Source organism: Vanellus vanellus, assembly GCF_965231255.1.
Source record: "Vanellus vanellus genome assembly, chromosome: 7".
Lineage (NCBI taxonomy): Eukaryota > Metazoa > Chordata > Aves > Charadriiformes > Charadriidae > Vanellus > Vanellus vanellus.
In genome coordinates this window covers 15,449,108-15,461,284 of record NC_138912.1, presented here as the reverse complement: position 1 = coordinate 15,461,284, position 12,177 = coordinate 15,449,108, and the positions used below count along the sequence as shown (strand labels likewise).

At 40.8% G+C, this 12,177-nt stretch overlaps 1 protein-coding gene across 1 annotated transcript in view; it reads left to right on the top strand.

Moving 5' to 3' along the window:
• Nucleotides 1-12,177, top strand: part of SUFU (SUFU negative regulator of hedgehog signaling) — a 91,596-nt gene that overhangs the window by 24,550 nt on the left and 54,869 nt on the right. The window contains exon 3 of the mRNA XM_082486206.1: nucleotides 3,082-3,218. Within this exon, the coding sequence (XP_082342332.1) occupies nucleotides 3,082-3,218 (137 nt within the window). The remainder of the gene's footprint in view (nucleotides 1-3,081; nucleotides 3,219-12,177) is intronic.

The window sequence follows — 12,177 nt, the reverse complement described above, 5'->3', positions numbered from 1 at the left end:
GCAAGCTTTTAAAGCCACATGTGTCACAATTTCTTCAAAAACAAATTACCAACCTAAAATTAAACAGATCAAAGGCTTTTACTTTATAGACTGTTACCTCAGAACAGCTGTACAATACAGGTGAATTGCATGTATTTAAAATTTCACCATAACAAAGCAGTGTATTTTCAGCAACCTGTGGCCATTAGCTATTAAAAAACATTTTAAATCTAATCTTTAAGCACAAATATCTTACATGCAAATAGGATTTTTCTAAGATTTAATTGTTAATTTAAGGATTTGAGAAATATAAGCATTGCATGCTTATAATGTTGCTGCATTTTTGACTGTTTTTTAGAAGATACATCTTTTTGTTCTTCAGAGTTTTGTTGTTTTGTGGGTTTTTTTTTAAATCTTAGAACTTATTGCTCGTGTCCTTATCTTGTATTCTATTTATTTTCTGTTAGTACTTTTCAGGTTTAATCTCTTTTATTACCATACAAAAAATCATGTAAGTAACATTGCCTGTCAGTTTTACTGCTTTGCAGCTACTGGTGATTGCTGACCAGCAATGTTCTCATAAATATTTGTCTTGCTTTAAATTTGATGGATACTCACCTGAACACTTCTGTTACCCTCACTTGCGTATGGATCAATATAAAGCATGTGTGGTCTTGTCTTAAACAGTTATTTCTGGGAAGCAGAGAGGTCTGTGGAGTTGAAAAAAAAATCCCCACTAAACTCCAGCTTGATGCATGTTAGAAGTAAAGCTGTGTTGTTTCAGAACATGCCTTGAAAGGAGGAAATTCAATAGGGAGTCATCTTACTTTCCAAAAATTTTAACTGTGAAAGCTCAGCTTGAAGGCTTTTTGTTAACTTTGATCCTTAAAATTGACCCATTCATAATGTGGTTCAGTTTCTGGTGTATGCTTTTTCCTGGAATCAGTCCTTGAAAACTACCCGCTTTGAAGCATTTTTGTTTCTCCCTTTAAGAAATATTTCTCTTTTTCCTTTGCTAACCGATATGTGAAATTAATAAAACACTACAGGATTGCTGAATGTACAAAGTACAACTTCACAGTTGTGAGGCTATCGCCATCCTGTACCAGTCTTTTTGGTCGACCTGCATGCGTGATTGCAGAACACAGGTTGCGCTGCACATCCAGATTCCACTCCCTGGCTGGCTGGTTATTCAGTAAGCTCTTGCTTTGTTTAAGAGCCAAATGTAATTATTTGACTTGTTGCTTAAGGGTACACTTCTTTCCTAAAAGAGGTTTTGTATGTACCATTTGACCATTCTGAAATGCATTATCTGCTCTGTTGATAGGGAATTTTGCTTCAGTAGTGTATAATTCTCAACTTCTTTGTTGAGGATAATATGGAAGGAAACAAAAATGGACGTGCTTGTATATTTTTATACTAATGAAATAAAGTCTTTATTTGTTATATTGTTTACTCCCCTTTATTGTAGATGTCTGAATTACTTTCAATACCTGCTGTCTTTGTTTTCAGTCACAGCTCTTGTTATCTCTTTGGACTGTCCCATAGTTTAGTTCTATCCTTGGGTATGTTTCTTAACCACTTTCATTACAACACTTGAAAGTCTACCACAATCAAACTTTCCTTGAAGAATCCTCAAATAAAGTTATGTTTCATGATGAAAGAGTTGCATCGATGCTTAAGTTTGATCAGTTTTAACATGTCACTAGGCAGGGTCACTATAAAGTGTTTCTGCTTCAGACCAGACTCCTTACTATGGGAACAATCCATCCAACACTTGGAGCTGGTCACCGAACTGCTGGTGAGCTGTGTTTCTCAAATGCAAAGTGCTCTCATCACTTTCCTGACTGCTTTGTTTGTCGTTTATAGAAGTAGTACAATGTTAACGCTTTGTGCATTGTACCTTTCATATGTGCCAGAGAGGTTCCAGCATCCAAGACATTTGCAAAGTTTCTCCAGAGAATTTGCCAGTGGCTGCAGGTGTTGGAGATTTGAACTTGCAGAATGATACTGGTTTACGAAAGCTTCTGTGAGGTGCCTTTATGCTCGGTGTAAATCCTTCTTTCTTTGCTGTGCCTTTGTGCGACAGCCGCAGCAAACAAGCGAGGGATGTGGTGACAGTGGCGACATGGATGTCCCCAACTTGCTTTCAAGTTTGCAAGCTTACATATTTGTCTGTGGCACTTCTCTTTTTCCACAGGCAAATGTGGCATTTTCAGCTGTTTGGGACTTGGAACAGGAACTTTCCCATATGTATAAATGAAATAAAAGGGATTCTTGGGGACTAGTTGTGTGAAAGGAAAGAGTAGTATGGGGTATCCTTTATGTCCTCCTTTTCATTATAGCCTTGATGCTTTGATTATGACCGTTCTCCTGGGTATACCCTATCCGACCAAACCAAATAAATTGGCACCTATCTCTGTCAAATGGCAAAATGGCCAAACTACTGCTTCTTGAACAGTAGTGGGTCATATTCAGTGCTTTTTCACTGTTGTCCTCCTAGTTACGCAAGGAGAATGTGTGCAGGCATATGCAGAGCAAATTAAGAATTGATGCATGGTGTGAGAGGTTATTTACTTTCTGCCTGCATCTTCTTTATTCCCTCTCCCCTGCTGACCATCTGCAAATGCAGAAATTGTGTGCTGTACATCAAAATACTCAACTGTTTCAACCCAAAAGCGTACTACCCAGTACTTTAGTTGCATCCCACTTCTCGATGTATAGAAATTTGAATAACATTGTTTTCTGTTATGTGCTTTCTTTCGTGTCTCCATTTAGCTATCAGTGTAAAACTTACAATGATGCTTTAAAAACAAATTCAGGGTTGCTGAAAATCCCACCAGTCCAAGGAAAGAGGTCATGGTTTCAAGACTGCATTATTCTGACTGAAAACACTACTATAATAGTTATCTTTGAAATTGTATTATATCAGCTAACCTAACGATGTTATGCCATTTGAGCTAGACTAGGCTGAAATAAGAGAATTTCTAAACTTGTCTTTTCTATGAGGAGAACATTCATCCTTTTTCCGCAGTCCTGATTTTGAAGCCTGCTCTGGTTACAAGAATTATGTCATGACTTTTTATTTTTCATTCCCTCCAGGTTTACAGGAACAGATGGACCAAGCGGTTTTGGATTTGAGCTGACGTTTCGACTAAAGAGAGAAACGGGGGAGTCGGCACCACCTACCTGGCCAGCAGAGCTAATGCAAGGCTTAGCCAGATACGTCTTCCAGTCAGGTACTGCAGGGTTAAATACGCTGCCTCATTTTTCCTGCTCTCGTTCTGAAAGGCCACGTCTGTTACACAGTGTGGCTCTTGTCTCATCGGTGCTCAGTCAAATCTTGGGAATTATCTTTGTGTGGAAACCCAAAAGAGTGTCGTCCTTCCATCAGTCCAGCTGGCTGGGGAGAAAACTCAACTGCTGTTCACATAACTCGAAATTCGTGGTTCTGTACCTTCACCTTTTCAATACTGTTAGTAACCATAGGAAGTCTGCCCAGTGTCTCTTTGTTGCTTTCCTGTGTTGTTGGTTTCGCCTTCACTTGGTAGGAAAACCTCATTTCCTTATCCTGAAACAGCTGAGGAGTACCCATCTGATAAGATCTCACTTCTCAGCAGAAGGGCTGTAACTTCCAAAAAAGTTGTAGTTCCTTCACAAGCAAATCTCTTCCTATGGCCTCTGCAGTTAAGCAGCAGCAACATATGTAAACAGGGAGTTACTGAGATGAGAAAACGTAAAAGTCAGAAGGGATGCCAAGGCTGGGAGGGCTAAGGAATTAACAATTGGGAATCATTAATGCATATGGAGACTTGCCATAAAACTGGGAACCAGAGTGCCTACAAAATGTCCTCTTGCACTACTCTTTCTGGGTTTCATTTATACCAGTAGATTGACTATTATTTTGTAGTGTGATAATGTGAAGACCTGTGGAAAGGTTGAGTACGTAATGTACTTGAAAGGCACTCTCCAGCATCACAAGATCTGAATAAAAATATTTGAACAACTTTTTTAAGCTAGTTTGAGGTCCTTTACAGGTAAAGTACCTTCTAAATCAATGATTATTGAATTTGTAACATTTGGAACTCGTTCCACTAGTTAATAAATTGCTCAGTAACTTCTGATTCTAGTGCTGGTTTTCAGTCAGCTGGCTGACTCTCAAAGGGGAAAGGTCTAGATGAAAACAGGATTGTTCTTCCAACTTCTGTGACAAATGGGTGCCACTCTGAGGCAGTGGCAACTCTTGTGGGGTATTTTTTTAAAATATTGACTGACAGAGACCAATGCCAGCACAGATTATTGCTTGCCTTCATATTGGGACTGTCTCTCGTTGCAGTTTAAGATGACACAAGCATTTTTTGGTAACCTTTGCTGTGTAGCTATCTTCCCTGGTTGCCATCCAAATTTGGGCTCACCTTTCTACCTTGATTTTTGCTGCTCTTAAGCATCTACATCCACGTGACTGTCATCATTTTTGCCAGTGTTTGAGGTTCCTGCCCTGCCTAAATTGTGTTGTACAGCAGCTTTTTGATACTGACCATGCAGTGATGAATTTATACTCATGTTTTCTATGTATTGACTGCAGGGTCTGAAGAAAACATCTGAGTCTACAGTCTCCCTCTTAGATATAAAATAACCTACAATATGTTATATGTTAACTTATCTTACATATAAGACCCCTTTCGGAGCCTTTTAAATTTTCTCGTCCAGTGTAGGTTCTCTTAACAGTCTCTTTAATAGAGCTGTGTCAATGCCTTCTATTTGCACGTTAAGCAGCCTGTCTGTAGCAGTTGCCTGTTTGTCTCACCCTTTTCAGAGTGAAACAGTCTGCAGAGTGAAATGGTATTTGATAGGGTACTTTAAGACAAACTTCTCAGTGACTAAGCCGGCACTCAGGGCAGAGACTTTCCTTGTTCGGTTTCCTGCACTAATGCAGTCCTATCTTCTGACCTCAAAGCCAATGAGCTGATTTTAGTCTGGAAAGAGTGGTTGTGCCCATGAATATCAGTCTGACTTGAACTTGTAAAGGCCTCCAGTATTATCCTCTGCTTATCCATGCTGGTTTTGACTTTCTATCCACCACGGCTCTTTAAAGGCACTGCTCAAATATATGTTAATGAATTCTAGCCTCTGGGTGTTTAGCTCTCAATTTATGTTATTAAAAAAAACAGTGTATGAATCGTAAATTGACATCTTTCTTTGAATATGAAATTGAGTATGAGCCAGCACTACGCTCAACGCAATGCACCCCACGTGCTGGGTTGCCTTAGGAAGAGCGTGAGCAGCAGATTGAGGGAAGTTGTTACCTCTTAGGCATGACACTGGGGAGGCCTCACTTAAAATACTGTGTCCTGTTTTGGGCCTCCCACTGAAAAACTGGAGAGACTCCAGGGTGGTTGGGGTCCTAGAGAACGTGAGCTATGAGGGGAGCCAGAGGGTGCAGGGCTGGTTTAGCCTGTGAAGAGAAGGTGCAGAGTGATCTAATGGGAGCCTACAGCTGTTGGGAGGGTAGTTACAAGATTGTGGGGTCAAGCCCTAGATAATACAACAAGGGGCTACAGCTCAGAATTGTAGTACGGGAAGTTCTGGAAGGGCTTCAGGGAAAACTTGCTCACAAGGAGGGTAGCAAAGGACAGGGAACAGTTCCTGAAAAGGTTCAGGACTTAGCTCAACAAAACTACAATGGCCCTGATCTAGCATTGTTGATGGCTCCACTTCAAATAGGAGGCTGGATGAGAGACCTCCAGAGACCCCTTAAAATATCACAGAAGAGTTGGATTTTTGGTTTTTAACTTACAGCTTCATACCCTTCAGCAAGCAGCTGTGTCCTGTCACTGAGTATTACCAACCATTCCTTGCCCTGTACAAAAGGAAACTATATGCTGTTGCAGCAAGTGATCAACTCTAGTTTTTATTTTAGTACAAATTTGTTTATGACTTGTCTCTTTTGAATAAGAACTTTCTTAGGCTAAAATATAACAGCTAACCATAGACGTTAGGTTAATTCTGCTGAGATGATGCATTTAGAAGTAAGACTTGTAATGGGGCAGACTCTATCACGATCTCTCAGGGCAATACCAGTTGACCATAGCTAGATGCAGTCATTTTGTGGTTTAGTGTAAGCTTGCTCGCTGTGTTGCTCTGCAGAGTCCCCAGTCCTTCGCTACATCTGATGTGCCCCACTTTGCTTTATTCCCATGACCTGCCCCCTCTCAGGCTGGCAATCTCTGGAGCAATTCCCATGTTCTCCCTTCTGTTTCCCCTGGGTAATCAGGCACCCAGTTGTCGTGGTTTGGGCCAGATTGGCCACTCCGGTGGAATGACAGATGTTCTCCTACTTCTCTCCAGGACACCAGTGCTCAGCAGTGGATTTTTTTTCTGCCTAACGGGATTTCCCCCAGTCTAACATGCTCACTCTGGAAAGCCAAGTGAGCTTCTGCCATCAGCTTTTTTTTCCTTGGTCTTTTATAGGACTTCTCTGGTCAGATGTTAAAACTTTAAAACTGTGAAGTGTTTGAAGGGGTGGTTCTTCTGAAGCCCACTGGATGTGAGGCAGGCTGTGGCATGACAGCGTTGTTTTACATGATGAAAGGTTTCTTTTCGCTCAAGTTCTTTCTGACTGTGCCTCTTGGAGCATTTGTCAAATGCAACAAAGATAAGCATTGTTTGACTCTGGTGTACGTACCTTAATGTTGTCCTCTTCGGTTGTTTAAAAAAATATATATGTGGAGTCTGTTTAATACTCCAAAATAGCCTTAAAAACATTTCATGAACTGAAACAACTTAAGTAATGCTTATGAATCCACTCTGAACAAGAAGCAAGAAAAAAAAAATCTGACAGGAACTTTTTGGATAGGCTTTAAACACTTTTGCGTGTCAAAAGATTGTTTACTTTGAAAGCTATGCTAAGAGCTATATTCTTATCTCTTAAATAACAAGCCAACTTTTTGGTTATCACAGACGTGCTTTGCTGAGTCCAGTTGAAGTTAGAGGAGAGTAAGGTGTAGTTATACTCCTGCTGAGCCTGAGCATTTTCAGATAGCGATGACTGAGTTGAAGACTCATCTAGCAGCTACTGCTGTCCTAAATATTATTACTGTGTATTGCAGTTGCAAAGGATGTCTCATTGCAAGTGATGTATTTTTGCAACAACCACTTCTAGGCAAATGAATGTTGTGTTCCTTTGTTTCTGTCTCTCCCACACCAGGGCTGTGCTTTAGAAAAGCACTCTTCTGCATTGAATTTCAGACCTCTTTGAGCCTTGGCTTCTCTGTTCACTGTAACAAACACTTGAATCTTTGTGCTTTTGATTAAATGGCACTACTTCCCCTCCTTCAACAAAACCAAGCTTGCAAGTCTCAAAAAAATTTTATTTGTGGCTTTATCTGTTCTTAATTTTATCACTGTTTGACCATGACCACAAATTCCAACTCTGTTATTTTTAGTTTAAACAAAAAAAATAAACTAAACCTGCAAACCTTGAAAATGAAACTTTGCACAATTCAGTGACCTTAGCTTGTCACGGTTGTGGGTATACTGGGAATATCTCATGGTAGAACAAATTTATACTTCAATTCAAACGAAGAGGAAGAAATGCTCTTCCTACAGAAAGCTTATCCAGGGCTTGTTACAATTGTTAACTCTTTAGGTACTGCAGTATTACAACACTTGATCAGTATAGAGAAGCCATGGTTTGTGCTTTCCTGAAATTAAAATCTGCATTATTTTTTTTTCTCTAAGGTGCAGTTGGGTTGTTTTCAAGGGGCTGCCTGATATGCATCACAAGGGCAATATATTGATGTAGCATGGAAACAAATGTGTGTATGAGTTCTTGCTGTTTCGATGTTTCTTGGCCTGAAAGAAAACAGCTGGAGCTGTAAGGTACAGGTTTGGAGAAACTGTCAGGAAGAATTCGTCATGCCTAGAGCCTAAAGATAATGGTATACCATACGTCATGGTTATATTCTCCACAATGCATGAATTGTAGTGGGGAACTAGCTAGTGAAACTAGCTTCAGGAGTATTAAGATGACATCCATGAATTAGAGGTTTGCAGTTGGCTGAGCTTGTTAACATTTACCCCAGAACACATCAGCCTGAGCAGTCTGAGCCCCTGCTGTTGCAGGGGAGACAGGTAGCCTTAGAGGAGGCTGGAAAATGGCAAATGCTTTTCTTCACCCCCACCCCCTACCCCCCACCCCCCCAAAAAGAAAGAAAGAAACAAACAAAACACACCAAAAAAACTGAAAAACAAACCCCCCAAATGCAAAACCCTGAGGTTTCTAATTGGTCAATCAGATTTCAGGTCTTAAGAAACTGCTAGGAAAAACAAATCGTCTAGAAGGCATTCAGGAAATAATGTTCCAGCATGGATTTATCAAGAATAAAACAGAACAAACTAATTGTCATGAAGTAACAGACACCATGGGAAGCAGTGCATGTTGGTTACCTTGATACTAGTGAGACTTCACATTGCCCCTTCCAACAAGTATGTGAGTGAGCTGAGGAAATGCAATCTTGATGAAAACTAAAGAGAGAGGGATACAATACTAAACCACAACAGTTGGACATTTAGACTCTGAGTAATTGTCAATCTGTAGTCATCAACCGCAAAAGATGGGTAGAGCTTGGATTCCTCTAAAATTTGTCCTAGAGCTCATGCAATTTGGTGTTGACCAGGATGATGAAATGCAGTGTCCTGATAAAATCTACAGACACAGCAAAGCACTATGGCGCAGAGGGCTGGAATTCAGAACAACCTTTGCAAATAGCAGAAATGGTCTGAAGTACCAATGTGCAATAAGGTCAGGGAGGCGCAACAAGTGGGAAGTCCTGTGCTTACACAGGAATAATCCAATGCACAATTATCAGTTGGGGAAAGGCAGCAGTTCTGAAAAGAGAAGAAAACGATTAAGAGTTGCTGTCACCAACAAGCAATGCCTAAAGACTCTAGCTCAGATGCATCCAAGTTGGAGAGAGTCTGGAGGAGAGCAGTAAGAATGACTCAAAGGTCCAGAAAATGTAACCTGTAGAGGAATGATCAAAAAAGTTGCGTTTGTTTAGTCTAGGGAAGAGAAAATGGAAGGAATATGTGAGAACAGTCTTCAAATATGCAAAAGGTTGCTGTAGGGAATAAAGTAATAAATTTTTCACCTGTCTACTGAGGATATGAGAGGCCTATCACTACTAAAATTTCTGTAAGGTAGGCTTAGGGTTAGTTTTTCAAATGGTAAGTGTGGTGAAGCACTAGAATAGTTGCAGATTCCCCATTGCTGCATATCTTTGAGAACAAGTCAAACTATTCTTCACGGATATTTGTCAGGAAGAGTTGAATCCTTCCTTTGGGTGGGGGCAGAGTAGGAGCCTTCATAGTCTCCTTTATATTATAAGCATGTCTTGACTGACTAGGTGTCCTCTTCAGGTCTTCTAAACATCATTTTCTATGGTTCCATACATACATAATTTATCTTTTTTTTCATAGATTCCTGATTACTAGTGCACTAAAAACTATTTAAATGTGAGTTTTGAAGTCTCAGCTAATTTAAAAGTTGAATTTTAATGTTTAACCTTTGCCTAGTCGGTTACTAGGAAACTGGTTGTGTCTTGGGGACTGCAACACAGTGGTAAGAAAATCTACAAGCAAAGGAAGTAAGCATGCAAGATACAATTTGTGGGTGGCGATTTAATGTAGATTTCATCTGATGACTTCAGGAGAAACCTGCTTATATGAATTTTTCCTTAGAAGATTTATCATACCTTTGAAAAGTGTATTGGACAGAACTAATTCCAGCAGGTACACAATGAGTTATACATATTGATAGCAACATGTCAAAACAATGACCAAACTAGCTATAGCTGATTTGTTGTGTTTGGTGGTGTTTTCCACCAAACACCTCTCTTGGCATGTCTGCACCCTCTGCACTGTCACTGTGAGGGATTCCCTTTTCATAGGATAACGTATGGAATATCTTCTCTTGTCCTTTAGTTATTTCTGTGAAAGCTGCAGGAACTTAGTATCCCTGAGCTTCTGTCCTCTGTCATGATTCAAGTCCATGGGCCAATTTCCCAAAGTTACTGGAAGGAAGGATGGTTTTGCCTGATGCGGGCCAAGTGCCTGAGGCAACAAGCCTTCATCAGCCAGGCTGAAAAGCAAGACCAAAATGAGGTATGTCTAGCTTTCCTCAGTTATTTCTGACATGTCATACTTCCTTCAGGTAGAAATTATTGTCTGACGGCTTGTCTGTAGTTTGAGGAAGCACGTACACTGTTCCTGCCTATGTGCGCGTTGGCCCAGTGCATTAGTTTGGGGCCGTTATGGCAGCTCTGTGTGCTGCATTTTCCCCCTTTTTTAACAAGGGTGATTACAGGAGTTGTAAGGAGTGCATCTATACCTGCAGTCTTCTTACTCAGCAGTTTTCATCTGATCCAAGTTAGTTTAGTCTGAGCCACAGAGGCACTTTGTGTATGACAGGCAGTATAACTTTTACACTGGAAATGGGACTCAGTGGGATTAAGTTATTTGACTGGGGTCACAGACCTGCAGCCATTAAGCCAGCAGATACCTTGTCACCTGCTGCTCTGGCATAACCGCTAGGCTTCATCTGCAGATCTTCTGGAGTCCAGAAAGCTTCAGTGTGGTAGCCTCAGTGACTCTTTCCTTGCCAACGTGTTTTCAAGCATCATTGACACAGGCCAATTTCTGTGTGCAAAAAGGATAAAAAAAAAAAAAAAAACCAAAACAAAACCCAAACCCAAAATAAACTCCTTGCTTGCTTGAATACAAATGAGGCTTGTCTGGCTTGTTTGTAAAACAGTGTTTATTTCTTCCCAGTAGGATGACTAAAGCCAAATAAAATCTCCCAGTAATTCATATATACTTTTCCCTGACTGTGCCTTTATTTTTATTTTTTTTTTCAACCCCAGGCTGATTTATTGTTCTTTTCTGGTTGCTATGGCTCTGTAAAATATATATTTTTTTTCTATCATCTGTTTGTAATATTGACCAGTTTCCAGTGTAGAGCTGGCCATGGCTCCTCTGTAGTATTCCAGGATTTTAGATTAAAAATGGAGGGGATTAACTGTTTTTTTTTTTAGCTCCACAAAGTATAAATCAACATTTCATTTCAACAGAACCTGTTATGTAGTGAACTCTGCTACGCAAACACTGAAACCATAGCACAGTAAATTGCCGTAGGTGAACAGGACTCAACCAAGTGCTCAGGCTGCGTGCCTTTATTCTGCAAAGGGGTATGGAAACATTAAGTCACTGGTTCCAATTTAACCCAAGTTTGTCATGGCCAAAAGCTCTCATCATCTGATAGTTATTCAGTGGTCCATGAGAAATTGGTTGGGTTTTAGCCTAATTCCTCTTAGACATTTCCCATAAAACAATCTGTTCTGTGAGCAGCAGCACAGATCAAGCCTGGTCCTTTATGTCTGTCCGCTGGTCCCTCTGTGTCCCACACCGCTGCAATAAATCCACTTCTCCCCATACTGCTGCCTATGAGCTCACCTCCCCAATATTTCCCATCCCTCCCCCCCATCTCCTAAGTCAGCCTTGTCACATCCCTGAGCTTCCAGCCGGGACATACGTGCTGTGGCTGGTACCAAACAATGTGCTGGCTGATACAACAAACTGGTTGCTTATGTGCAGAGTGGTTGGCTGATGTGCCGGGCACGACAGTCAGCTATCGAGCTCGTGCTTCAGTCCCCAACCTGTCGTTGGCTTCCTTTGGAGCTGGCTGGAAGCTGTGAAGTTGTTGGGGAGGGAATTGCCAAATGCAACTCTTGTAAATTGTCCTGATAGGCATTGCAGCAAAGTGCTGGTTGCAAACGGAACCAGCTTTTTTTACTGGCCCCTGTAGATCACAAAGAAAGGTTATGCAGCACTGCTAGTAATCCAGAGAGAAGCATCTGCAAAGCTGTCGATCAGACAGATGATGCTGAAGAGACCTCATGGAAAATGGTTTTTGTCTGCAGAAAGGATGACTCTAAGAGGAGATGTTTTGTAGGCACATAAATGTATCTTCTCTTGAAATACTGTCCCAGGGCTCTGCAGGGAAAACATTGAGGCTGGGACTGTATTTAATCTTACCATTGTGTTGCTGTTACTGCTCGGGATGCTCGAGGGTTGAAACTTTCCTGCTGGCACTATGTGATCACCCTGCCCCTGCCCAAAGCTAGATGCACAATACCTGTT